Here is a 27,935-nt window from a genome sequence, read left to right on the forward strand (position 1 = left end):
GAAGGCTGTCAGAGGCTCTCAGAACTATCAGCTTTCTTGTTCAGGCATAGGAAGAAAGAGAAAGCCTATATCCCAGGATTCCCAACCAAAGTCCCCAGATTCCTGCTGATTGGAGAGGTTCAGGAACACGCCCCTGCCTAACCAACCCCTGGGGCCAGACAGGGATGCAAGGGGTGACTGACACCCACCCTACCCCTGGAGGTGGGTACCCTGGCCTCCCTATCCACATGGATCTGCCAACTGAAACAGGACCTGGTAGAAGCAGGGTATGAATGTGGGGGAGACACCTCCAAACGTGCCTGCATACCAGGCACATAACCAGTGCACAGTGACTGTCAGAGCCCTCCAAATACGAGCCCCTCCCACGAGCAGAATCTGGACTTCTGTTCTTTTGTTGCCAGTGTCCACACCTCTCACTCCAAATGGTCACAACACCTCTGCTCCTCAACAGAGTCCTGCCTGTTATAGACAAACAGGCCCACACCTTTGGTTATTTTGGTTTAGACTAGGGACAAATTCTATCCTAGAGTCCCCAGGCCGTCAGTGGCTCCCCCATCCCTGCCACTAGTGTGTACAGGCAGGAGGTCCTCAGTTTCTGCGGAGGTGGCTCCTCCCTCACAGGAGTCTCCTAGGATCTGTGAGGGCTTCCCACCACCACTGACTCTTCCAGCAGTGGGGCACCCTGAGCTTTGGAGAACTGCGGCTATGCTGGCCTTTTTCCCTTCTTCCTCCTCCTCTTCTGTCCAAAGGGAAACCTGGAGAACATCCCCTCCCCCATCACTTCCTGCCCCACCCCTACCTCCCAAGGCCTCCTGTCCCCCTCTCCGCATGCTCAGTGTACTCACTGGCCACAGAGGAAAGCGTCCCCAGGCTGCACGCATGGTAACCGGCCTGGCAACCAGGAGTCGGTTGAGCTGAGGCCCTGAGCCCCAACTGTCAGAAGGGGCCTGAGGCTGAGGTGGAGGCTGGGAGTTTGGGGCCGTGGGTAAGTCTTTTGGGGTCAGACCTGTGGACTTGGGCGGGGGCGGACACTCACGGGGCTCTGGTGGGCTGCAGCAGTGCGGCTTGATCTTGGGCCCTGGTGGCAGCTGTCTCCTCTGAACGGGGGTTAGAAAGGTTATGGACGGCCCTGAGATCTCAGCTTGCCTGGGGCCAGAACTAGCCTTGTAGGTGGCCGGGGAGGAGGAAGGAGGAAAAATACTAACATAAGTTGAGCTGCTGAATACGCCAGGTGCTTTCCATGTATTCTATCCTGAGTGTAACTGGAGGGGAGAGGTTAAGTGAGCACACAGCCAGCAGGCTGTAGGGGAGGATTTAAAGCTGGGCTGCTCTAAACTCACAGCACTTGCTCTTCCAGTCCCTTCCCTGTTTCCTAAGTGGAGGTTCCCAAGGCAGGTGACTCAAAGAGGAAACTGTGAGAGTTCGTGGGAGCAGGTGGGGCCGTGCATGGACTCAACTGTCCCCAGAGGCAGCTAACTGCAGAGCTCAGCCCTGCCTCGCCCAGGCAGCCACCACTGGCTTCAAGCTGCAGCTCAGGTAATGGTGGTGCCTGTTCTCAGGTGGATCCTCTGAAGGCCATGGACTCCTCCACGGGGCCCAGGATGCCTTTGCTCAAATACTGCAGCGTGGCCACAAGCCTGAAGGCCCCTGGCTGGGACGGTGCTGCTCCACCCTGGGACCTCTCCTTCACCTACCCCTTTGCCCTCCAAGCGCCCTGGCTCACCGGGCACAAGCCCCTTGCAAGGTACCTGTCTCTGCCCCTCTGGGGGAAGTGGGTGCCCTTTTCTTTTTCCTTCGTTCTTGACTGTTGGTGGTAGACCTTGGTGGACAGACTTGCTTCCTGAGAAGGCGGAAAGGGGTCTTCATTGTTTGGCCTATGATTGGTGTATCTGTATGGGGTCTGTCACTCCAGCCTACACTGTGCTCCCAGAGTCCTCCAGGGTTGATCTGGCTTTAGCAGAGTTGCAGATGCCGCAGTTGGCATGAGTGAGAGAAGGCAGTCAGGGATAGCCAGTTACAAGTTTATAGCTCATTTTACCATCAACGCTGAGACTTGGCTGGGCGCAGTGGCTCACGCCTGTAATCCCAGCAGTTTGGAAGGCCGAGGCAAGCGGATCACTTGAGGTCAGGAGTTCGAGGCCAGTCTGACCAACATGGCAAAACCCCATCTACTAAAAATACAAAAAAAATTGGCTAGGCATGGTGGCTCATGCCTGTAATCCCAGCACTTTGGGAGGCCAAGGCGGGTGGATCACCCGAGGTCAGGAGTTCGAGACCAGCCTGGCCAAGATGGTGAAACCCCGTCTCTACTAAAAATACAAAAATTAGCCAGGCATGGTGGCGGGTGCCTGTAGTCCCAGCTACTGAGGAGGATGAAGCAGAGAATTGCTTGAACTTGGAAGGTGGAAAGGTTGCAGTGAGCCAAGATCACGCCATTGCACTCCAGCCTGGGTGACAGAGACTCTGTCTCAAAGAAAAAAAAATAATTAGCTGGGCGTGGTGGCGCATGCCTGTATTCCCAGCTACTCAGGACGCTGAGGCAGGAAAATTGCTTGAACTCGGGAGGCGGAGGTTGCAGTGAGCCGAGACAGTGCCACTGCGCTCAAGCCTAGGGAACAGAGCGAGACTCTGTCTCAAAAACAAAACAAAACCAAAAAAAACAATGAGACTTGCTGGGCCACCATATGAGAAATCAGCTAATGTGGGGCCTCCAGGTCCCTCTTCAGCTTCCCTTGGTGCCCTCCTTTGTCCAGGATTTTCCTGGATAGGATCCTCAGTCCGCTTTCTAAAGCGTGGATACAAGAGGCCAAAGGCACCACGGCCATATATGCACATGTGGAGCGTGTCATCTCCAGGGACTCGCATTCCTGCTGCCTGATCCATTCTGCCCACATTAGGGGCATGCCAGCTTGAATGATCCTTAATGGCTCCCTTTTGTGATCCACCCGGTGGACCATCCTGTTCAAGGCTAGAGTTAAGCATGGGACTTCAGATGCCAACAAGCACAGGAAGGAGGCTGAGGGGGGCTGAGGGCAGCTCAGCATGGGCCTGCAGGAGCTCCTCAGCACGAACAGCCTGGGTGCAGTGACGGCATGTCGATGGCAGCAGGAGGCAGACAGGCCCCCTTTGCATTCAGCCTTGCCCACAAAGTAAAATGGCTTCCTCAAAAACCCAAACCCTGACTCAACAACTCCCCTAGGCCAACTGGCCCTGACCACAAATTTTCTAGAACTGGCATCTCCTTTTTCTGTCCCACAGCCCCTTAGCTCCTCTGGGTTGTCCCTGCCCAAACACTTCCTCATCCCTCTGACCCCACAGCATCAAGTGGCATTACAATTTCACACCCTTGGTATTACTATCCAAGCTTCCACGCCTCATCCTGGAATCCCACACGCCGCCTTAGGACTTACCTTCCTGGCACTTTTTTTTTTCGAGACGGAGTCTCACTCTGTCACCAGGCTGGAGTACAGTGGCGCAATCTTGGCTCACTGCAACCTCCACCTCCTGGGTTCAAGCGATTCTCCTGCCTCAGCCTCCTGAGTAGCTGAGACTACAGGCACCCACCACCACACCCACCTAATTTTTGTATTTTTAGTAGAGGTGGGGTTTCACCGTGTTGTCCAGATAGTCTCCATCTCTTGACCCCGTGATCCGCCCATCTCAACCTCCCAAAGTGCTGAGATTACGGGCATGAGCCACCACTCCCGGCCCCTGGCACTCTTTTCTTTTCTTTTTTTTGATGGGGGTCTCACCTTGTCACCCAGGCTGGAGTGCAGTAGTGTCATTTCAGCCCACTGCAACCTCTACCTCCCAGGTTCAAGCAGTCCTCCTACCTCAGCCTCCCAAGTAGCTGGGACCACAGGCTCACACCACCACACCCAGCTAACTTTTTGTATTTTTGGTAGAGATAGGGTTTCACCATGTTGCCCAGGCTGGTCTTGAATTCCTGAGCTCAAGTGATCCATCTGCATCGGCCTCCCAAAGTGCTGGGATTACAGGCTTGAGCCACACTTTTCCAGTCTGTTGTCTAGTGTAGGAATAAGCATTAATTAACTTGAATGTATCAAGGCGAATTACCTTTTGGTTGCCTTGAACCAACTCCCAATCCACCAAGGATGGTTCCCTTCACTGTCCTCTCCTTCTGCCCCTCCCAGAGGTTTACCTTATCCTTCCGGAAGTCATAGATTGCCATTTTCCATATAGATTTCTGTTCCACATGCCTCGTGTGCTGTGGTTCACCTCAGATGTACCCGTGAAACATGTTTCTTGATGTGTTTAGGGCTTGTTGCTCTCCATCCACTAATTCCATTTGCTTTTTTCCAGGCACGCCTCTTCTTGCTCGTGTCTCCACATTGCCGACCCAGCATGGCAGGGGCCTGGCTGGCTGGGAAGAGCTGGAGATGCTGCCAACACATGGGTCCTAGCAAGAAGGGAAGCAGATGGTTTTTACTACCGGGCTCAAATAAAGGTCGCTCCTGAGGCAAGTCCCTGACCCCCAGTATCTCCCTGGCGTGCTCCTCTGGGTGGCCCTGTCATACCTGACATGCCTTAGCTGTGTGCATCTAGCAGGCTGGTTTCTTGGATAAGCACAGCTCTCCCATGGCCATGTTGTAGAAGTGAACATGTAATACCACTGAGTGTATTAGTTTGCTAGGGCTCCCTAACAAAGTGCAACAAACGGAGTGGCTTAAACCACAGAAATGTGTCATCTCCCATTTCTGGAGGCTGGAAGTCCACGGGTTGGCAAGGTTGGTTCCTTCTGAGAGCTGTGAAGAAGAATCATTCCCATGCCCTGCTTCTGGCTTTTCATGGCTTGCTGGCAGGCTTTGGTGTTCCTCAGCTTATAGAGGCATCACCTTGATCTCTGCCTTTACCTTTACGGGGCTTTCTCCCTGAGTGTGTGTCTGCCCACATTTCCCCCTTTATAGGGACATCAATCACACTGGATTAGGGACCTGCCATATCCAGTCCTCATCTTAATTACATTTGCGATGACCCTATCCCCAAATAAGGTCACATTCTGGGGGCTAGGACTTCAACATATGAATTTGGCAGGGGGCAAGGCATGTTGGCTTATCATGCCTGTAATCCCAGCACTTTGAGAGGTAGTGGTGGGAGGATTGCTTGAGGCCAGGAGTTCAAGACCAGCCTGGGCAACATAGCAAGACCCTGTCTCTACAAAAAATTTAAAAATTAGCCAGGCATGGTGACACATGACTGTAGTCGCAGCTACTTGGGAGGCTGAGGCAGGAAGATCGCTTGAGCCCCAAACTGATGGCACCACTGCACTCCAGCCTGTGGGAGGAGGGTGGAGGTGGGGAACGGGACACAATTCAATGCATAACAGAGAAGAAAATGTACTTTAAAAGTACTTTGTTGAGGCAAATTCAGTGTGTTGAATGAACACTAGCCTAAGGGAAAGGTGGAACGAGATGTGTTTGCTCACATGCACGGCTATGTGCTGGTACACAGAGAAGCACACTCCCGCCATGCTGGGGACCAGGCCTGGCCTGTACTTCAGTGGCTACTCACTTCTTTTTTTTTTCTTTTTTTTTTTCAGAGTCAGACTTACTTTGTGAATGTAGATTCATGAAGGGAAGACTAGTGTAAATTCTTTAAAAATATGAATTTCAGAATTTCCAATCAAAAGTCAGTTTTCAGCCGGGTGCAGTTGCTCACGCCTGTAATAACAGCACTTTGGAAAGCCAAGAAGGGTGGGTTACCTGAGGTCAGAAGTTCAAGACCAGCCTGGCCAACGTGGTGACACCCCATCTCTACTAAATATACAAAAATTAGCCGAGCGAGGTGGTGTGCTCCTGTAGTCTCAGCTGCTCGGGAACCTGAGACAGGAGAATCGCTTAAACCCAGGAGGCAGAGGTTGCAGTGAACCAAGATCACGCCATTGCACTCTAGCCTGGGTGACGAGCAAAACTCTATCTGGAAAAACAAAAAGTCAATTTTCAAGTAACTAATATGTGAATTAAAATGAAATTCTAGCAAAGCTTTGCTCAAATATAGGTTCTGTCCCGTGATTTGGTAAAAATAATTTATAACCAGAGTTTATTTCTCTTCTAAATCACAGAGTACTTGAAACAGCTTGTACTTTTAATTAGCTGCAGCACCGTTCTCTCACTTTTGCTATTCATTTGCTTAGCTAACCCTTTCCTCGTCGCCTTGTCGACTGCAAGGGCGGTGCTGAGGCAGCCCTGTGGCCACAATCGCTCCTCGCCTGCATGAGCCTCGCAGGTGAACAACCATCCTGTTGGTCTTGGACACATCCCTGGTTGGTCTTGGACACAGGAGCGACGCTTCTTGCGGGTGCTGGAAGGAAGAGATTGCATTGAGAAAAGGTCCAGGGAGGACCCAGGTTACTCCTGGCAATTGCAGGTCAAAAATTTGGTAGGAGGAAAGAAAACCAGGCAAAGGAAGGGAATGGAAAGAAAGAGGCAGGAAGTGATCCACAAGAGTTGCCTGAGGCAGGAAGAGATTCAGGGAAGCACAACCGCGCCACACAGCCTGCCTGTCTTGGCTTTGACTGGCTTGAAGCAGCATCTGCCCTGTCCCTTCTTTAGGTGCCTGTCACTGTTTGGAAGGCAGCCCCTGGGCCTGGTGTGGGGGCATCGTAGGGAACCTGGGTGCTTCCTACTGTACTTTGTAATGCCAGGTCTTATTCTGAGTGTTTTCTTTCCCACAGCTGGAGAGACAGGGGGTCCTGCTTGTGGAATTCGAGGCTCCTCTTGTCGCAGGCCCAAAGCTGCCAGCCCAGCAGCAGAGAGTGGTCTTAGAAGAGGATGTCATTCCTCTCTCACCATCTGTAGGATACTCACTGAGACCAGGGGACAAGGTGCTGGCAATCTGGAAGCCAGACCAACAGCAGTATGGCCCTGGCACTGTTCTTTTGGGCTTGGAGATGAGAGATCCCCAGAGAGGTAAGAGAAGCTGCTCTGACCCATCAGTCCCCAGAAGGAGCCAGGCTGTAATCAGGCCACAGGAGAGAGCCAAGGGTGCGTCTACAGCTTAGGGGTTTCTAAGGCATTAAGAAGAAAATTTTTCCCCCTTGCTTGCTGCTTAATCTTGAGGCAGCAACAGATGCCTCAAGATGAACATTGTATCTTTCAGATTATAAAAAAAAAATTGTAATCAGGGTGAGTGGCCTAAAACTCTCATACCTATATTGCTTAGCTAAACCATGGTTTAGCTACTCACGACCCAGCCCTCACCAGGTCCTCCAGGGACCAGACAGTCCTCTTCTGCAGGGTCAGTCAGTACCACTGTAATTCAGAGAATGACAGAATGAGGCTTCTACTGAGAATGCGTTTTGGTTTTGGCAAGAAAAGTGAGCCCCTGCAGGCCACTGTAGTCCAGGAGGCAGGGAGGCTCAGGCAAGTCCTTGGGAAGTGAAGGTAACTATGGTACAGGTGAAGGATGTTCCTGGCAGGCTCTCCACGGAGAGGTGCATGTGAGGAGCCAGGCAGCCAGAGCAGAGGGGCCAGGCTGAAGCTCTGCCTTTGCCTGTGTGGATAGGAGAGGCTTTATCCCACTATTAGGAAGTGGAAGCTACTTGGGAGGCTGAGGCAGGAGGATGCCTTGAGCTTGGGAGGTTGAGGCTGCAGTGAGCTATCACTGTGCTACTGTACTCCAGTCTGAGCCAGACCCTGTCTCAAAAAAAAAAAAAAAAAAGAGATAATTGGTAATTATAACAAAATGTTGCTGTTTTTTGTTATGTAGCATCAAAGGAAGAAGAAATCACTGTTCATTTCTGGAATGGCAAAGCCGCTAAAGTGCCCCTAGGTGGGGTCCAGTCGGTGTCCCTGGCCATCTGGAAGAAGGCTGTGGAGAGGCTGCACAAGTCTTTCACCAGGGAGCACCCCAGGCCCCTTCACTGGGCCCCTTGCTGCTCTCTGCTGGGGCCAATCACTGGGTGCATCACTAACGAGCTTCCTCCGGATGCTCCATTCCTGTGCCCTCTCTGCCACCCTCATGTCTGCTGCCAGCTGCTGTACCAGGGCTGCCTCTGTGGCTGCCCTCCATGTGGCACCACTTGGTGGCCTCTAACCAGGACCTCAGAAGTCACAGCCAGAGAACTTCCAGAGTTGGAGCCCACAGCACAGCTTTTGCCCCTAGAAGGTCCTAAAGAGGAGAAAGTAGCAACGCACGCTCCCCTGGCTGTTTCTTCCTCCTCGTCCTCCTCCTATGAACAAGATGGTGTGGAGAATGATCTGGAGATGGGCCCTCCCCAGAGACTGATGGTGAACAGTGCAGTCAACACAGATCCCATCCTTCTTGAGATGCCTCTGAGGCAGAGTGGACTCTGCCAGCCTGAGTGGAGGTACTGGAAGAGAAACGGGCCTGAGCCATGCCCTGGGAAGCCAGGTATACCAGGGGAGTGGGCTTGCCTTCTCAGGCAGGGGCTGGGGCCCCGGCTCCCTTCCCTCCCACATGTCCCTTAGGAATTTGATGCACATGTCCACTCTGTTGGGACTGCAGTAATCCTTGGGAGTCTGGTCACGCTGAAGAGGAGGCTGTGGCAAGAGGGAAATAGCAGGTTTCCATTTCAGCTATGAGGCCCAAAGGAGCAGAAGGATGAACTGATCTTTGTGCTAAGGTTGCATCCCTATTTAATACCTGCTTTTTTCTTTCTTCACTAGTCTCTGCTGACAGAGCACTGCCATTGTCTGTTTTTAGTCCCCTCCTTTTTTCTTGGAGGCCTTGGTTTTTCTCTAGATGAACAGTCCAAATGCCTCCAGGTGTTGATGAGTTGATGCACTGAAGCATAGAAACGGGTCTTAAGCATTGGTCGTGAGGCCCCACTCTCCCGCTGGGTCCCTCAGTAAGTGAGCGGGGAGGACCTGGGCACTGCGATGTGCTTCTTATCCCTCATGGCCAACAGGGAAGCCGTGTCCTGTTGCTGCTGGCAGTCTGCAGCCAGTCCCACGCTGCATCGCCTCCAGCTGAGAACTGTGTGGCGGGCCCTGCTAGGTTCGGGGAGCCCATCCTATCTAAATTCCCAACGGAGTCCGGAAAGAGCAGAAGCCTGTCAGAGCTGTGTGAAGGAGGTGGCCTGGATAAGTCTGGCCCTTGACAAGATTCTGGGGGTCCTGGGGTCACTGAACGTATCTGGGGCAGGGAGGCTGTGAGGTGAAGGAACACCACTGCTAAGGGCTTAGATCTCTAGGTACTGCCCACACTGGGACCCACTGGGGGTCCCTGGTTGAGACCATAGCCCTATTTCTAGGACAGCCACTGAGCCAGAAGGACTGCTCAGCCCATGAGGGTTTTTTTTTTTTTCTTTTGAGACAGAGTCTCACTCTGTTGCCCAGGCTGGAGTGCAGTGGCATGATTTTGGCTCACTGCAACCTCTGCCTCCCAGGTTCAAGTGATTCTCATGCCTCAGCCTCCCCAGTAGCTGGGATTATAGGTGCATGCCACCATGCCTGGCTAACTTTTTGTATTTTTAGTGGAGATGGTGTTTCGCCATGTTGGCCAGGCAGGTCTCGAACCCCTGGCCTAAGTGATCTGCCCGCCTCGGCCTCCCAAAGTGCTGGGATTATAGGCATGAACCACCAAGCTGGCACCAATGAAGATTTCAATCTTGCCCCAGGGGTAAGGACTTTATTAGTGTTCAGTTCCAGAAAGTTGAGAAATTGTTTGTAATGAGAAGCTTTCCTGGTGACTCCTCTGAACCCCTGGGCTTTGGGAGGGGTGGGGAGGAGTATGTCTGCTGCACTTGGATTTTATATGAGGATTTTCCCCTATCTCTCATAGGCCCAGCTGTGCTCTTCCTCCACTCTCTAGGAGGAAACTTTGTATTGAAAATATAAAATGGGGAGGTGGGTCCTGGGCTTCTGTGAAATGGGTTACTCCAATCTTGCAATGGCAAGCCTTGGCAGCAGCCACTCAGAAATGGCGATTTCGCTGGGCACAGTGGCTCACCCAGCACTTTGGGAGGCCGGGGGGTGGGGGTGGGGGGACAGATCACTTGAGGTCAGGGGTTCGAGACCAGCCTGACCAACAAAGTGAAACCCCATCTCTACTAAAAATACAAAAAGTAATCAGGCATTGTGATGCACGTCTGTAATCCCAGCTAGTTGGGAGGCTGAGGTACGAGAATCGGTTGAACCCAGGAGGCAGAGTGAGCCACTACACTCCAGCCTGGGCGACACAGTGAGACTCTGTCTGCAAAAAAAATAAATAAATAAAAAGAAAAGAAAGAAGTGCCGGTTTCTTTCTCCATTTGAAAGAAATGCAGCTATGGAGAATTTAGCATGAAAACTCTAGAGTTTGGCACCATTGTCTTTATATTATCATTTGTAGAGAGGGCATAAAGAAGATGGTACCAAACTCAAGAGTTTTCATGCTAAATTCTCCATAGCTCCCAATGCCTCTTGCTCCAGCACAGCTTGGAGAAAGAAGAGCTGTACCTACTCAACAGAGAGGGGTCTGTGGGGAGCAACTGAGGCAGTGCCAAGCCCAGCATAGGGGAGAGGGACAACCAGAGGGGCCATGGAGGCCAGACATACCCTAGGTACCATGTCTGTGTTCCCACTGCTGTGGTTTGCTCCATAGCAAACTCTAGAAGGGTTCCAAACCTGATTAAGTCCAAACAAATTTCCCCTGGCCCAAGTTTACACAGCTCTTACTGCTACTGCCCAAAGCCACTTACACCTACAGTCTCTCTCCACCACATTTAAACAGATCCACTCCAAAGTTATTTTCTCCCCTGAAATAAATTCTAATAATTGACTATAAAGAAGAGAACTATAGTATCTTCAGGTACTTGGCCTGGCTTTCCTGTTAAATACTGGATCTTGTGTTAAGCTCTAGGGAAGGTTCCTAGGGCTGACCCATGAGCATCATCAGCATGTTCCCAAATATATGGAGAGCATGCCCGAGAGGGGGTGTGGACACATGGCCATCCCCCGCCCTCACCACACACGTGGGACTGCCTGCTCACTAGTGAAGAGAAGCACAGAAAACCAGGGTCAGGGCTGAAACAAGGCAAACACCAGAGCTTTGCTTTTCTCCCCTCCAGGTTTGGTATCTTTTAAAGGAAATATGCTGTTTTGCTTCTCCTAAACATGCTTGATGTTTAATCAGTTCTTTTTTTTTTTTTTGAGACGGAGTCTCGCTCTGTCGCCCAGGCTGGAGTGCAGTGGCGCAATCTCGGCTCACTGCAAGCTCCGCCTCCCTGGTTCACGCCATTCTCTTGCTTCAGCCTCTCAGAGTAGCTGGGACTACAGGCGCCCGCCACCACGCCCGGATAATTTTTTTTTTTTTTTTGTATTTTTAGTAGAGACGGGGTTTCACCGTGGTCTCGATCTCCTGACCTCGTGATCCGCCCGTCTCGGCCTCCTAAAGTGCTGGGATTACAAGCGTGAGCCACCGCGCCCCACCAATCAGTTATTGCTATCAGGACTCGATATCCGTTCTGTCGAATGCTGATGCTCGACACTCAATTTTGAGCTTTGCCTCTCACAAAAGCTCTTGCATAGGTTTCTCTGTCCTCCACACTTTCCCTTACTTTTAGTTACAGGCAGTGAGAGGTTACAATTAGATCCTAATGGTCCTAGGGAGGCCAGATTGTGAGCTGCTGGCAGGGAGGTGCTTTCTGCCTCCTTTGAAACAGGATTCAATCTGTAGTTTTAAAAGAAACGTAAAAAGCGTTCCTTCCCTTTTAGATTGGTCTATTCCTCAGGAAGTCACATCTCCCATTATTTTTGTTTTGCTCCAATATTTTTTTTTTTATTTTTAGAGACAGGGTCTCACTATGTCACCCAGGCTGGAGGGCAGTGGCACGATCATAGCTCACTGCAGCCTCAAACTCCTGGGCTCAAGCAATCCTTCCGCCTCAGCCTCCCAAATAGTTGAGACTACAGGTGTGCACCAATGCACCCAGTTCAATTTCTTAAAATTTGTTTTTCTATCAGCTTGTAATCTCTTCTTTGTGGTCTGTGTTATCAGTGATCAGTGAAGGCGTCAAAGCTCCTTTAACTGGTGGCAGTCAGTTACCTTTGCTTGCCCTACTGGCAGTTTAGAAAACACATCCAATAACTTCTTCACAACTCCAAATCTTGGGTATCAGATAATGTTTCCCAAAAGCATAAGGGCCAGAAATGATAACAGTTTTTTTCTCTAAATATAGAAAACATTACATGGACACATTGCATGATGGCAAAAGAAAACAGGCCAGGTGTAGTGGCTTATACCTGTAACTGCAACACTTTGGGAGGCTGAGGCTGGAGGATTGCTGGAGCCCAGGAGTTCAAGACCAGCCTGGGCAACATAGTGAGACCCTGTTTCTACAAAAAACTAAACAATTAGCTGAGCATGGTGGTGCGCGCCTGTGGTCCCAGCTACTGGGGGCTGTAGTGAAGAGGGGGTGGCAGGTGGGAGGATGGCTTGAGCCCGGGCGGTCGAGGCTGCAGTGAGCTATGATCATGCCACTGCATTCCAGCCTGGGTGATATAGCAAGACCCTGTCTCAAATACATAATAAATGAAAAGAAAACAATGCTTGAGCTTACAGATACTTCAGTGATCCTTGTGTTAGTTCTACTTATCCCATCAAAATGGTGGCTTATTCAACCTAAGTAATTGACTTTTGGGTTTAGGAACAAGATATTCCAACATCTGGAAAGAAGAAAAGGATCACAAACAGCAGAGAGCACAAACTGTAGTAGTGGGGACTACCAAGGAGCTGGTCTCGAAAGCAACCCACACGAAGCCACTGCAGACCCCGCCAGGGGAAGCTGAACACAGAAAGTGGAGTCAGAGCCTTGCAATACGTCAGTGGAACAAGAATTCCTGTTAGACTAAGAGCCCTGAGGATCTAGGTAAAGCAGAATGGCTGGAAAGGGGCTTCCTAAGGACTCCTCACACGGGTCTTAAGACCTTCTGGGTCACATCCCCTTTAAGAACAGTAAAACCTATGACCCCTTGTCCCAGAAAAATGCACATACCCTCAATTTTGCATGTAATTTCAGAGGCTTATGGAACCCATGAATTTAATCACAGGCTTCTTGGGGGTGCAAGGATCCCCATTTAAATGACCCTCTGTTCTATGGTATTGGGTAGGGGTCTGCTTTATTAGGCCCTCTGAATATGGAGTCTATTCCTCACTAAGAATGATAATATAGCCCTACTTAAAACTTCATTTCCATCATATAAAGTACTGGCACCTTTCCCAAGGAAAGGTTTGTGTTCAAAATGAGAGAATTGCCAGGCAACAAAACTGGGAGATGTCACAGTACTGCTGTGGCAGCTTCAAGACGTTTGGGACACAGCAATGACTTTTTTTTCTGAGACAGGATCTTACTCTGTCACTCAGGCTGGAATGCAGTGGCGTAATCATGGCTCACTACAGCCTTGAACTCTTGGGCTCAAGTGAGCCTCCCACCTGAGCCTCCTGAGTAGCTACGACCTGAGTAGCTAGGCACATGCCACCACACCTGACTAAATTTTTTACTTTTTGTAGAGATAGGGGCTCACTGTGTTGCCCAGGCTGGTGTTGATTACTAGGCTCAAGTGATCTTCCTGCCTTTGTTTCCCAAAATGTTGGGATTACAGGTATGGGCCACCGCACTCAGCCACATCAATGACTTTAAAATCAGTGACTTTTGATTCTTAAAATTGCAGTCGGCATAACAATCTATGGATTTTTTCCCCTTTTATAGGTAAAGAATAAACATGGTAAATACTCAAGGAGAGTTATACAGAGTGGCTGACAAGGCCTTCTTCAACGGAAGGAGGCAGAGGACAGGCCACAGGTAACAGTCAAATAACCATTAGTATCTCCACCCCACGAAGACCTCCCTGCAGATAAGCAGCAGGAAGGCACCTGTTGTGAGGGCTATAGGAGTGTGGGGTCCTGCCCTGGGGCGCCCTGCCAGGGCCCTGGTGAAACTGCTTTAAGATGCCTCTTCCACGGAAGGGGGGTCAGCCTGCTTTGGGCAAATGTGTCCACAGCCACTCTGCCACCTTCCCATAAAGCCTACAGTTGTACATGAGTGACATTTTGTTTCACCTCTTAATAAAAATGAATTCTCTTCATTTCCAAATCTCTTTATTATCATAATTAACCTTCACTTGGAAAGCAAGCAGTAAAACCTGTTCAGACAGCATCATTATATTACTTTCAGGCAAACAAGCATGGAAGACTTCTACACCCTCAAGTTAAAAAAGGCACTGAGGCTGGGTGCAGTGGCTCACGCCTGTAATCCCAGCACTTTGGGAGGCCAAGGTGGGTGGATCACGAGGTCAAGAGATCGAGACCACTCTGGCCGACATGGTGAAAGCCTGTCTCTACTAAAAATACAAAAAAAATAGTCGGGCGTGGTGGCGGGCGCCTGTAGTGCCAGCTACTCGGGAGGCTGAGGCAGGAGAATGGTGTGAACCTGGGAGGCGGAGCTTGCAGTGAGCCGAGATTGTGCCACTGCACTCCAGCCTGGGCAACAGAGCAAGACTCTGTCTCAAAAAAAAAAAAAAAAAAAGCACTGAAAGAGACAGACTCCAGTTCCTGGGAAGGCTGACCCGGTCAGCGCTAAAAACAGGATTAATGTATAGCTATTAAGAGAATCATACAGTGGCTTTATTCTTACTACTTAAAAAAAGGTGATGTGATGGCAGTGATGGTCAACATCACACAGGGAAGACCAGGTCCACACTTTGTCCAGAATCAACTGCTACCACATGAGTCTTCTTGGTTAAGTCATTTGAGCCCACAGTGACAGAATAGGTCCCTGGATATACTTCTATGTAGAGGTCCTTAGAGATGTTCTCAGCCTAGAAGGAAAAGAGAATATTAGCAGTTTAGAGATTTTATACCCCAGTGCCACCATGGCCCCCCAGGAGGCTACCTGTCTATGCAGAGGTGTGATAGAATGAAGCGCTAATGTGGGAGACAGAGGTCCTCCTTTCAAGGCTCAGCCTGCTCACATACAACACTGTCATTTTGGTAGGTCTCAGCCTTTCCTTATTTCTAGAACTGTGATAATACCTCACAAATAAGCATGTGAAAACGCTCTGTAAATGCTGAAGTGTTACATGAACATGAAGGATTATAAAAAGAACACTCTACTTGGAGTTAGGCAGAGGGAAAGGCTAGAGGCCACTGTTTTGAGGATCAGAAGTAGACAGTGGCACTTAGCACAGATGAGCAGTAATGACAAGGTACTCGGGAGTGATGAGAGCCCTTCTTTTAAACTGTGCTTTGCTAAGTTCACTATCAGGAAGATGAGAGGCATTTCTTTTGTCCTAAAGCTCAGAACAATTTGAGTGAATTCCATTTTGTCACTGAAGCAGCAATTCAGCTGGCTGACAAAACTCTCCCTTGGAGGACTGGTTCTCCCAGAGTACAAAACATTGGAAGCTAGAGTTAATGGAAAGATTTTATTTAGAGCCGAACTGAGCACAGTCTTCCAAGGGTAGACTTCACTCATGGCTGGGAGGTTATATCAGGTGTGCAGGCAGAGGATGGGTCTCAGTTCAAATGGCAAAAGGACAAAGTCACAAACCAGAAAAGAGCCTGTAATTAAGGGCCAGAGTGACAGCTGGGATGCCATTATATGCTTACTTAATGCTGAGAAGGGGCCACAGGCAGAAGCTGTCGATTCCACTACCACACACAGGAAAAGCCAAACTACTGGCCAGCAAATTGCACTCAGAGGAATAAATGATCATGTTTACATTTTTATGAAATATCCCCTCTTCCTCCTACCTTGCAGATGGATTTGAAGCCAATTTTTTCCAAAGCTGTTTTATGTTGTATTCTTTCATGCCTGTCCAGTTACTGCAAAATTGGAAGTCTACCATCCTTTAACTGATGTAAATGTGTACGACAATGTCATTAACTATTTATTGGTTGTCAACCATGTAAATAAAAGTCACTTTTAGAAAATATGGTTACATCAGAATTGCAGAAAGCCAAGGATGCTTCATTTGCACACAAGGGAACATAGAGATAAGGTTGGCATGTGGCTGTAGAACTCCAACACTGTGGAACATCAGCATTACCAAAAGTCAGCAAGTGTTGAGAGGCGTCTAAGCCTTAACAACTTATATTTGTACTAGAAGCAGAATATTCTTAATTGTTACTAACTCTAGTATACTCCAAATCCTGACTAGTAGCAAACTGTATACAAACAAAAAGTAAGAAATGTATTGCGGCACCATGCTGAATGAAGTTCCTTTCCTCAGAATTCTAGCCCTTCCAAGTTCCAAAAAGGATCCCCTGGCTTCATGAACTAATGAGTACTTTATCCTAAAAATGAAAAACTCATGATATGTTTTTACAGAGAAACATTTGTGGAAAAGAACAAACGCCTTCAAATGTTTTGGAACCTGATCTCACCAAATGTGTATGTTTCGGAATTTCAGCAATGGTTTTCACTTTGTTAGCAGGAGGATCGTGCCCCTCCTGCTGCTTGAACAGATGGTGGAATTCCAGCAGGACCCAGTGCCAGCCCAGCTGAGCTGTAGGAACTGAGAGGCGAATACTTCACATTCTTTCCAACCACAACTATGAGTTCAGGCACAAAGAGTATCCCTGAAGCTTAGAGTGAAGGAAGAATACCAAGAAAACCTAATTTTACACTGAACCAAGATTTTGTGTGCCCTTCTTAAGTGTAAGAACATCTCAACTTAAAAATACTATAGACTCAATTCAAATAGCCCTCTAAGAACCATGTCAACTGGTTCATGGAGTTGCAAGGGTGGTGAAACCCAGTGCGTAAGCAGTTCCGTACTCACAGGCTGGGATGCCTCTGGAGCATGCTCTGATATTTGATAGATGCCTCCAGGACCAAGGGATGTCTTTTTTCTGTCTTTTCTCTGAAGAGACAAGTAGAACACTGATTTGTGCCCAAGCTTTCACTTTTGGATTGTAAAGAGAAGTTTTCTTCTACCTTATTAGGAGTTAGTAATTGTTCTGTCAGCTTTTTCTAAGTTGTCATCTAAGTCATTAAGGCATTTTTAAGTGAATTCTGTGAGGTATTTTTAGTCAGGTGTTTACTATAATTTTCATCCTTACATGGGCTTCGGAATCAGACACACCTGAGTTTAAGTCCTATCTCTGCTATTTACTAAGAGATTAACTTCTCTTGAGCCTTGGTTTTCCAGTCTGTAACATGGCACTCTTGGATTGCAGAGAAAATTTAAAATGCAAAAGTGACACTTAGGCTCTCAATACATTCTCTTCTGTGCTTCTTCTAGGAGTGCGGGTGGTCCTAGAAGGGAACAGGCTGACTGATAAAGCCAATTTCCCTTAGAGGGAACTTACATTTTAAAGGGAGGGATGGGAACGACTCTTCCCCACATGTACCTAAGTGCACCCTTTAGGGTCAGGTGCACTTAGGTAAGAGTTCAGGCTAGGCCAGAAAAGGGGACTCAGGACTCAAGCTCTGGCACCACTACTCACCTCCCAGGCCAGGGGAGGCGTGTGGGAGGTGCTTCGAGTGTGCACTCAGCCCTTGCTCATGTCCCTGTGCCCACTCTCCCATCCTTTTCCTAAACTTCCTCCCTCTAACACCCCAAAATGGCTGACAGACCAAAGAAGTCAAGAATCTAACTTAGACTCTGGAATAGACTCTGGACTTCAGTTTGCTACCTTTGAGTACAAGTAGGGTAGTTTAAAACAAAGGCAAAAACCATCACCTCCTCCTTTGAATGAGTTCAATAAGCAGAATCTTTGGCTTCCCCAGAATGACATGTGGTAAAAGGTAAGTTTGTAGGGAGAGGCCCGTAATTGTTATTACCTTTACAAAAAGTATTTTCTTAAAAGAGACCCCCGTCCCCACACTTCCCTTGTACTTTCTTTTTAAAAATTATGAAAGACATGGGCCAGGCATGGTGGCTCATGCCTGTAATCTCAGCACTTTGGGAGGCTGAGGCAGGCAGATCACCTGAGGTCAGGAGTTCAAGACCAGCCTGGCCAACACGGTGAAACTCTGTCTCTATTAAAAAATGCAAAAATGGGCCAGGCATGGTGGCTCACGCCTGTAATCCCAGCACTTTGGGAGGCCAAGGCAGGCAGATCACAAGGTCAGGAGATCGAGACCATCCTGGCTAACACAATGAAACCCCGTCTCCACTAAAAATACAAAAAATTAGCCGGGCGTGGTGGCGGGCGCCTGTAGTCCCAGCTACTCGGGAGGCTGAGGCAGGAGAATGGCGTGAACCAGGGAGGTGGAGCTTGCAGTGAGCTGAGATCGTGCCACTGCACTCCATCCTGGGCAACAGAGCGAGACTGTGTCTCAACAAAAAAAAAAAGAAAGAAAAATACAAAAATTAGCTGGGCCTGGTGGTGTGTGCATGTAGTCCCAGCTACTTGGGAGGCTGAGGCAGGAGAATTGTCTGAACCTGGGAGCAGAGGTTGCAGTGAGCCGCGATCGCACCACTGCACTCCACCTTGGGTGACAGAGTGAGACTCCCTCTCAAAAAAAAAAAAAAAAAAAATTACCAAAGACATGACAGTTATCACCTTACAGTAAAAAATGTAATTATTAAAAATCTTCCCCCAGCCTGGGCAACATGGCAAAACCCCATCTCTATTAAAAACATTAAAAATTAGCTGGGTGTGGTGGCATGCGCCTGTAGTCCCAGCTACTTGGGAGACTCAGGTGGGAGGATCACCTGCCCAGGAAGTCAAGGCTGCAGTAAGCCGTGATTGCTCCACTGCACTCTAGCCTGGGTGACAGAGTAAGACCCTGTCTCAAAAAAAGAAAAAGAAAAAGAAAAAGAAAAAAAATTCCTATTCCTAGATGTAGAAGAGGATATTTGGAGCTCTTTTTAAAAAAAAATAGAGAAAGGGTCTATGTTGCCCAGGATAGAGTGCAGGGGATAGTCACAGGGGCGATCATTGCATGCACCACATTCCAGGCTTGGAAGCTCTTTTCTTTATACCTGCCTGAGAATCCCATGGCCCAGGACTGCAAGTTCAACTAAAGATCCTACAGTGGCATCAATCCTATATTTTTGACAACCTCCTATTTCATGTTCATTGCTGTAAGTTCTCTAAGGCTATGAATTTACAGATTTCTGTTAAGCACTGTAATGCCAAGTTACACAGGCATCCAGTGACACACAGTCTAGCAGGGGCTCTTGAATATAGGGTGTCATAACTTGGTAGACTGAAGGCATGGTGCAGGACAGTTAAGTACACTTACCTGACCATTCCCTAGGTCCGAGCACATGTGCAGCTTCGACTCACCTCTGTGGTAACGATAGACATGGGTTGCCCCTCCTTCCTCTGGCACAGATGAATAATATTTCTAGAGACGTAATGTCAAAGACGTTAGCTAACCGAATTGTCTTGTCAAATTTTCAAAAAACCCTGATATTTGGGCAAAGTACAGTTAAGGAGGGAGGCAAGAGAGCAAAGGTGAATTACCTGCCCTCTTGACAGGCCTCTGAAGTCACGCAACAAAACTTAGCCCACCCAAAGTGGCTGCAGAGAAAGAAATGCATTTGGCATCCCCATGCTGCCACCTGCTGCCTCTGTAGGGCAAGAACACTGGCTAACTAAAGGTGGGCAGGACCATGCTCTCTGCCAGGTTAAACAAATTTCACATCTTTGCCCCCATGTTCAATGCACATATCCTTTCATTTCCTCCCCTAAAAAATGTGGATGAACAGTTCCATGTTTATTGTCTAAGTCTCAAGACAAGGACACAGGAAGAGAGGGGTACATTTTCTTGAGATTTAGAAACACAGCAGGAAATGAAACATAAACCCAAGAGCTCTGCAGCCCTTTTCTCTGTGCTTCCTGTGCACGGGGGAGTGGAGGGAGAAGTCTCTAATTTAAGAAGAATCTTCCAAAAGATCGGAAAACAGTTACATTTCTCTTGTCTGCTTCCTTCCTCCCCCTCAAAGTTAGCCTTAGACTTGCCCTTGATAATGACTAATGATGAGGACATCACAGCCCTGCTTGTTTTGAACACATGGTAGGGACACTGTCTAAAAAACATGTGACCAGAGGAATGAGAAGCTGGGGAAAGCACTTGAGGACACAGACCTAAAGATGTGTTTTAGTGGCTGCTTCAAACTGTGGAGGCAAACCCAGTACACAATTCTTAATGCTATCTCTAGAAAGCCAAGGGGTTCTGAGGCTCCATTTCCTAACAGAGACTTGAACTGTAGCATGAACTGAAAACCAAAATGAAGAACAGCAATTTGCTAAACCTCAAACCAAAGACAAATATTATTCATTTTACTGAACCATGAACCAAGGGTTTAATCACTTTAGAGTTGAAGCTATTGATTTTTCTAAAACCACTGAACAATACAAATAAGATAAAAATATTCCCTGAACTATTCCTCTTTGGTTGGAATCCTATTCTTGGAGTCAGGGATTCTTATAAAAGATGTAGAAAGATTAGAGTTTTTTGAGATCTTAACATATGAAACTGAAAAGCAGGGCAGAAACAACGTATTCTCTTCCATCTCCCTTGTGGATCAGCCTCCTTACAACCATGTAGGACTCACGAAGTGTTAAGGCTGCAAGAGGCCAGAGTCTGCTGTAATTCCTAGAAGACAGCGCCTTCCATGCAGGTAATTTCCTTGAATGTTTTTTGGCCTGCCTTCAACATTCCCTAAGTATCGAAAGATGACTTGGCTGGGTATGGTGGCTCACGCCTATAATCCCAGCACTTTGGGAGGCCGAGGCGGGTGGATCACAAGGTCAGGAGATCGAGACCATCCTAACACAGTGAAACCCCATCTCTACTAAAAATACAAAAAATTAGCTGGGCGTGGTGGTGGGTGCCTGTAGTCCCAGCTACTAGGGAGGCTGAGGCAGGAGAACGGTGTGAACCCGGGAGGGAGAGCTTGCAGTGAGCCGAGATTGCGCCACTGCACTCTAGCCTGGGCGACAGAGCAAGACTCTGTCTCAATAAAAAAAAAAAAAAAAGTTAAAAAAAACCCCTAATATTTAACTTATTTGCTATGGAATTCGGCAAATAAACTATTTTTCCTCCTACTAGACTGAAAGATCACTGAGGGCAGAAGACCTTTTCTGACTTTTCATTGCTATTTTGTCAGCTACAGAGTTAGGCATTCAATAAACATTTATTGGGTGAATTCTAACTTGGATTTACCCCCTGGTTTAAGTCCTTGGCTGATTACAATCTGACCATGAAGGCTGGGCAGGAGAAATAGGTAGTCTCCAGATTCTCCCTAAATTCCAGAAAGATCCAAATGTGGTCCATCAGCAGGTGATGGGGCATAGCTTTGGTTCACACCAACTTACCTCACACTGACTTGAAGTATAGTCCATGAATTCAGCCATTGTTCTGAAGGAAGCACTAAGGGTTGGGGGTCTCTCTTCTCTCTATTTGAATAAACGGCACGTCACAGGTTAGCTCTAGGATTCCCTGCTGGAGAATGAAGCCATTTTGGAAATAGTCTACTTTTTACTTTTGGAAAGGCTCTGCAAGTTTATGTCAGAAAGAACGATGTTATTGAGAAAGAATTCCAACTCTAAAAGATAGACATGCAATTTATCCAGGATCTAAGAGATATGTTTGCAGGCTTTCCTCTATTATCAGATGATAGCTGTAAGATTTTTTTTTTTTTTTTTTTTTTTGAGACGGAGGTTTCGCTCTTGTTGCCCAAGCTGGAGTGCAATGGCGCGATCTCGGCTCACCGCAACCTCCGCCTCCCGGGTTCAAGCGATTCTCCTGCCTCAGCCTCCCTAGTACCTGGGATTAAAGACATGCGCCACCACGCCCGGCTAATTTTGTATTTTTGGTAGAGACGGGATTTCTCCATGTTGGTCAGGCTGCTTTCGAACTCCCGACCTCAGGTGATCCGCCCGCCTCGGCCTCCCAAAGTGCTGGGATTACAGGCATGAGCCACCGCGCCCGGCTAATTTTTTTTTTTTTTAAAGTAACCAACCAGGGCTGAACACTACCGTTATTCTACAGCTACCCAACAAGAATCTGTCAAACGTAAAGCGTTTTGAAAGGACTTTTCCATTCATTGTCCTGATCCTTTCCAGCTTCCGCTAAGGAGAGGTTTCCTCAGCTGCTTCTGCGCTGCGCATCCCTGGCTCCCAGCGGGCTACCGCGGCGCGAAGGACTGGGGCGGTCCCCGGCACAGCGACCCTCACCTCTCCCGGGAGAACGCGCTGCTGGCCGGCTGCCGGCTGTTTCTCTAGGTGGGGCGCCTCCCGGGCAAGGACCCCTATGCAGCCTTTGGGACGCTCCAGGGCATGCCAGTCCACCGCCCTCCTCTTGGCCCTCTCCAGCACTTCTAGAGCCAGCCTTGCTGAACGCTGCAGGGAACGTCGGTCCACCCCATTTAGCGCTGCGGCCGCCAAACAGTTGTCCATGGCTCCCTGAGTGGGCACATAACGTACAAACGCCGGCAGGTCAGCTGGGCCGCGGCGACCCTGCTCCAAATCCGGATGGGAGCCCCAGCCTCGACCTCCCTGGAGACCACCGCTCCTGGTCCGCCCCCAACGCACACTCCAGCGGGAGCCCAGCCAGGACGAGGGCTAGGGCGCCCGCCCCTTCCATTTCCATCTCCCCCTTCAGCTACCTAGGAAGCCCCCTCACCCGGCTCACTCGTCAAGGCGCATGCGCGCAGCGCTATCCTAGGAAGAGGGCCCAAGCCTGGCGCTCCCGGCGGCGCCGGCGCAGCTGGGCCATTGGCGGAAGACGGGAGAGGCGGGGCGGCGGGGCGGCGGGGCGGCGGGGCGGCGGGGCGGCGGGGCGGCCAAACACGCCTTCTGCGTCCCGGCCGTGGCGTCTGCGCGCGGGTTGCCTGGCTAACTGCTGAGCGCTGGAGGCGGGGCGCCGGGCGCCGGGCGCTGGGGGCCGGGGGTCGGGGGCTGGGGGCTGAGGACTGAGTCGAGCCAGCCGCCCAGGACATCTGTCCGCGCTGGCGGAGGAACCTCTGGCGTGGGGCTGGCCCTTAGAGAGCTACTGCGCTGCTTAACTTGATGGACCTGGGGTATAAAGGCAGGTCTCCTGTTGAGCTAAAAAATTATGGGGTACCAGCTAGTTAGGCAACATAGCGAGAAACCGTGTCCACACACACACACACACACAAACACACACACACCTAGCCAGGAGTGGTTATGGGGTACCAGCTAGGTAGGCAACATAGCGACAACCCGTGTCCACACACACACACACACAGTAGGAGGAGTGGTGGCGCGCATCTGTAGTCCCAGCTACTCGGGAGGGTCGAGGTGGGAGGATGGCTTGAATCCGGGAAGCGGAGGTTGCAGTGAGACGAAATCGCGCCACTGCACTCCAGCCTGGGCGACAGAGGAAGACTTCGTCTCAAAACAAAAACATCATGGGGAATAAGGCAAGTGCCTCCAGCGCCTCTTTCTGCTTGGTCTACATTTTGGGGTGTCGCTACTCTTGTTTGAGGAGGTGATTAGGCCAAACTGTGTGGCTGCCAAGGTGGCCTTTGGAGAAGGTAACAGCTCGGGATGGAGGCGAGACGGAGGCGGGGCTGTCTGCAGATGTTCCTGGCCCCCGGGGCAGGGGGCGCCTGAGGAGTTGTAGGGTCTCTCATAATCCCTCAGCGCAGCTCTCTCGCCCCTCCAGTGGGAAGTACGGATTCACACATTTTTGGAGACGTGTTCTCTTGGGGTCTGACTCCATCTTTCAGGAAGACTGCACCATGTTTAAGTAAGGAACTGTGAATGCTTAAACTATGTTTAAGTAAGGACCTGTCACTCCACTCCGCTGGTTATTTGGTAGGAGATACAGCCCAAGCTCTCATTGCTAGTTAGTGACTCAACCGCACCACCCAGCGCATAGCAAAGCGCTGATGCTTAGGAAGGTCCCCTTTGAGGGACACGCTTAGTGGGGGTCACTTTAAGGAACACAAAGAAATCCTCCTTTAAGTCTCTTCTGTGGTTCATGAAAAAGGAAAGAAACTCTCCATCCTCACCTTTAAGTCTCAACAGATGGCTTGATGAGCAATTATCAGGTACCAGGTGAGTAGTAGGAGACCAATACGACCTCCTTCTATACTATTTAACTTTTGCAAATTTCCTGCTTTCCCCTCATAAAAAAGAATAACAGGAGTGAAACCCTACATTATCCTTGAGATGATTTTTTTTCATTTTATTGGTATTCCAAAACATTTCCTTCAATAAGGGTTTATCAAGTGCCTCCTTTAGAACATAGTGGTTATACGTGCATGGGGTCCTGTATATCCACTCCCGAGAGCTGGTTTGAATTCTGGCTCTGCCATCTTTTTTTTTTTTTCCATTTCTTCTCCTTCTCCTTCTCCTTCCTCCTCCTCCTCCTCCTCCTCCTCCTCTTCTCCTCCTCCTCCTCCTTCTTCTCCTTCCTCTTCCTCTTCTTAGTCTTCTTCTTCCTTTTTCCTTCTTTTTTTTTTTTAATAAGGAAACGAGGGTATCACTCTGGCAGCCAGGCTGAAGTGCAGTGGCACGATCTCGGCTCACTGCAGCCTCGACCTGGGCTCAAGCGATCCTCCTGCCTCAGCCACCACGCCCCGCAAATTTTTTTTTTTTTTTTTTTGAGACGGAGTCTCGCTCTGTCGCCCAGGCTGGAGTGCAGTGGCGCAATCTCGGCTCACTGCAAGCTCCGCCTCCCGGGTTCACGCCATTCTCCTGCCTCAGCCTCTCCGAGTAGCTGGGACTACAGGCGCCCGCCACCACGCCCGGCTAATTTTTTTTTTTTGTATTTTTTAGTAGAGACGGGGTTTCACCGTGGTCTCGATCTCCTGACCTCGTGATCCGCCCGCCTCGGCCTCCCAAAGTGCTGGGATTACAAGCGTGAGCCACTGCGCCCGGCCCCGCAAATTTTTTAAATGTTTTGTAGAGACGGGGTCTCCCTATGTTGCCCAGGCTCTCTGCCACTTTTTTGCTCTGTGGTTCTGGGCAAACATATTACTTCTTTGAGCCACACTTTTCCTCATCTCTGTATCTGGGGATTCCAATAGTACTAACTTCTTTAGACTGAGCTTCTTGAGGGCAGGGACTGTATCTGTAGTGTTTACTGAGTTTAAGGTGCGTCTAGTATTTACTATTTTGTCTGTCACAGTAAGGACTAAAAATAGCTCTTGAATGTGTGAATTGGGTTGCCATAAGGATTCTGTGAGATAATTCCTGTAAAATGCTTAGCACAGTGCCCTGCAAAGATAAGTGCTCCATAGACTTAGCTAACATCGGTATGTGCCAGGCACTGCCCTAGGAGTTGTGGAGAACAGAATGTGGATCAGACTAAAGGAGAATAAAAAAGAGGAAAGAATGCACATAAAATCTATAATACCAGGAACAAAATATTAGGACATGCCATAAGATTGACACAGATAAAATGCTGTCAAGCTTAGGAGACTATATTCGGCTGGGAGGATCAAGAAAGGTTTTGCAGAGAATGTAGTTTTCAAGCTAGGCCTTGAAGGATGGCCTAGGAATTAGTGAGAGAAGAGGTAGATAAGATACCTGTTAACTGCTTTTACAATAAGTGTGGTTGGAGTGGGACAGAATTTGGTCCTCTTTATTTTTTATGGATTTCAAGGTTTTAGCACATTCCTCATAGGGTTATTGTGAGTATCAAGTAAGTTAATATCTATAAAGTGCATTTATAGTACTTGGTACATAGTAGTTGCTCAATAAATATTAGCTAGTATTATTATCTTAAGCTTCAGCCTGGTCTCCCAAAATATGCTCTCACTTACCCAGTATCATAGCCACACCTCATCTCATTTGTCTCTCTTCCCCATTCTATTTTAGTCATTCCAGCTGAAGCACTACTTTCTTTTTGTCAGGTCAGCTCTTTGAAACCTTTCCCAGTGGTTCCCAGTTGCCACCTCTGTTGCCATAGCCTTAAAAAAATGTTTTTTGTATACTTTTCCAATCTAATTTAAATTATGTGTAGTTACAGTTTCTTTTCTCCCAATAGCCTTTCAACTCCTTGAAGGCAGAAACTGTTCTTATTTGTCCCTAAACATTCCAGGGCCTGTTAAGTAGGGGGTGTTCAATAGACATTTGTTGAAATTACTCTGATTTAATTTTTAAGTTAAATAGACTTCTATTAGCCCAGATAAAGAGGTGGCTTTGTGGTGGCTCACACCTCTAATCCCAGAAGTTCAGGAGGTTGAGGTGGAAGGATTACTTGAGGCCAGGAGTTTGACAGCAGCCTGGGCAACATAGTGAGACCCCTGTCTCTATTTTTTTTAAATTAAAAAATTAGCCTGGCATGGTGGCTCATACCTGTAATCGCAGCTACTCAGGAGGTTGAGATGGGAGGATTGCTTGAGCCCAGGATGTTGAGGCTGCAGTGAGCTATGATCGTGCCACTGCCCTCCAGCTGGGACAACAGAGTAAGACCCTATCTTAAGAAAAAAAAAAAGAGTTGGCTTTTCTATTAAAAAAAAACCTACCTACATGAACTTTAATGAATGTAATAAATATTCAGTTGTAACTACATTTTCTCAGAATTTAATGTTTAGAAATTTATGGGAAAGAAGATGCTTGAAATGAAACTGAAACCAAAAGACTCTAAATTAAATCTGCATTTGTGTTTATTTTTCTATTTGTAAATATATTTTTATATGTGTATATTTATAATTTTAAAGATTCATTCTGTAAACCACAGATTGAGATACTTGAGAGATTCCTTTTTATCTTTTTTAAGATTGGCTGGGAATAATGATAGAACATGACCTACCATCAGGCCCCCTGTGGATCAAATACAGCCCACGCCAAATGAAAGCCACTGGTGAGAACTGAAAATGGAATTGTAAATGGAGAGAGGGCAACTAGGAATGTGCCTGGTCAACAGGGAAATGGACTATCAGTATTGACAGAAAAATAAACTATTGGTATGAGTTTTTAATGACTTCTATCTTCACAAGGGTAAATTCACTATGGAGAACAGATGAAAGTTAGTTGTCAGGGTTCTATGTTTTGGAGGAGATGCGTTGGAAGAGGTTTTTAATTGTGAAATGGGGAAAGAGACTGGTGCTGTGTTTGGGACTTTTTGAGGAGAAAAAACAAGTCCAGTGAAGAGCAATGTAAATTCCTTTTCTTTATGTGAAGGGGGCCAAAAAGGGTTAAAAACCCAGGATGCAAAAGTGGGTACTGTGCCAGAGTTAGACAGTGATTTATACTGTACATACCAGAAACTGTATAAATCATTTTATTTGACAAATGGTATTGTTATTTCTCCAGCACACTTAAGAGCTTTGGAATCATCACAGCTTTGTAAGGTAGTATTACAGACTGAGTCATTAGATCATTCATTTTGCCTGATTACGTCAACTCACTGGGTTATTGGGGGAATGAAAGAAACTCATTATCAAAATTGTCATCTTGATGATGTAGATTAAAGAAAATGAATCAAACTTCTGAGAATTAACTTTCACAATCTGTTTAAAATTGACTGGGAGTTAAAAAATTGGTTGCAGAGCGGGAATGATTAAAATCTTGTCATTTTTAAAAGTCAGAGATTAAAGGAATAGTATTTGGAAGATATTTAATATAAACAGTTGAAATTTATGTAGAGTTTTTTTTTTTTTTTTTTAAAGACTTCTTGGCTGGGCGCGGTGGCTCACGCCTGTAATCCCAGCACTTTGGGAGGCCGAGATGGGTGGATCACGAGGTCAGGAGATCGAGACCATCCTGGCTAACATGGTGAAACCCCGTCTCTACTAAAAATACAAAAAATTAGTTGGGCGTGGTGGCAGGAGCCCGTAGTCCCAGGGGAGGCTGAGGCAGGAGAATGGCATGAACCTGAGAGGCGGAGCTTGCAGTGAGCCAAGATCGCGCCACTGCACTCCAGCCTGGGTGACAGAGCGAGACTCCATCTCAAAAAAAAAAAAAAAAAGAAAAAGAAAAGACTTCTTTATTGAGGTATAATGTACATATGATAAAATTTACCTGTTTTAAGTGTATATTTCAGTATTTTCTGTAAATTTACAGAGTTGTCAGCATCACCAAAATGCAGTTTT

The 27,935-nt window shown here is 48.1% G+C and overlaps 3 protein-coding genes across 17 annotated transcripts in view; 2 read left to right on the plus strand and 1 right to left on the minus strand.

The window, feature by feature from the left end:
* The first annotated feature begins 928 nt into the window (after positions 1–928).
* On the plus strand, positions 929–16,459 carry C6H11orf16 (chromosome 6 C11orf16 homolog). Of its 5 annotated transcripts, XR_010121303.1 has the most exons (8): positions 1,176–1,231; positions 1,560–1,744; positions 4,324–4,480; positions 6,695–6,929; positions 7,729–8,373; positions 12,611–12,832; positions 13,673–13,765; positions 16,395–16,459. XR_010121303.1 is itself a non-coding variant. In XM_055282480.2 (7 exons), the coding sequence occupies exons 2-6, from the start codon at positions 1,578–1,580 to the stop codon at positions 12,808–12,810; spliced, it is 1,404 nt and encodes a 467-aa protein (XP_055138455.1). In that variant the 5' UTR covers positions 929–985; positions 1,560–1,577; the 3' UTR covers positions 12,811–12,832; positions 13,673–14,048. The 5 variants fall into 5 exon arrangements, 3 of the variants coding, with proteins under 3 accessions (XP_055138455.1, XP_055138454.1, XP_055138453.1); XM_055282480.2 differs by lacking the exons at positions 1,176–1,231; positions 16,395–16,459 and adding an exon at positions 929–985 and having other exon boundaries at positions 13,673–14,048; XM_055282479.1 differs by lacking the exons at positions 1,176–1,231; positions 16,395–16,459 and adding an exon at positions 1,076–1,116 and having other exon boundaries at positions 13,673–14,048.
* Positions 14,040–22,670, minus strand: AKIP1 (A-kinase interacting protein 1). 11 transcript variants are annotated; one of them, XM_055282483.2, is made up of 6 exons: positions 22,559–22,670; positions 22,102–22,329; positions 21,241–21,321; positions 19,160–19,264; positions 16,746–16,826; positions 14,040–14,780 (listed from the first exon to the last, which is right to left on the minus strand). In XM_055282483.2, the coding sequence occupies exons 2-6, from the start codon at positions 22,321–22,323 to the stop codon at positions 14,637–14,639; spliced, it is 633 nt and encodes a 210-aa protein (XP_055138458.1). In that variant the 5' UTR covers positions 22,324–22,329; positions 22,559–22,670; the 3' UTR covers positions 14,040–14,636. The 11 variants fall into 11 exon arrangements, with proteins under 11 accessions (XP_055138458.1, XP_055138457.1, XP_063497219.1 ...); XM_055282482.2 differs by having other exon boundaries at positions 22,550–22,667; XM_063641149.1 differs by having other exon boundaries at positions 22,533–22,612.
* A 677-nt stretch (positions 22,671–23,347) lies between these two features.
* DENND2B (DENN domain containing 2B) overlaps positions 23,348–27,935 on the plus strand; it is a 229,234-nt gene continuing 224,646 nt past the window's right edge. The window contains exons 1-2 of the mRNA XM_063641093.1: positions 23,348–23,949; positions 26,621–26,704. The gene's annotated coding sequence lies outside the window, so the exon portion shown is untranslated. The remainder of the gene's footprint in view (positions 23,950–26,620; positions 26,705–27,935) is intronic.

This window comes from Symphalangus syndactylus, chromosome 6 (genome assembly GCF_028878055.3).
Source record: "Symphalangus syndactylus isolate Jambi chromosome 6, NHGRI_mSymSyn1-v2.1_pri, whole genome shotgun sequence".
Classification (NCBI taxonomy): Eukaryota; Metazoa; Chordata; class Mammalia; order Primates; family Hylobatidae; genus Symphalangus; species Symphalangus syndactylus.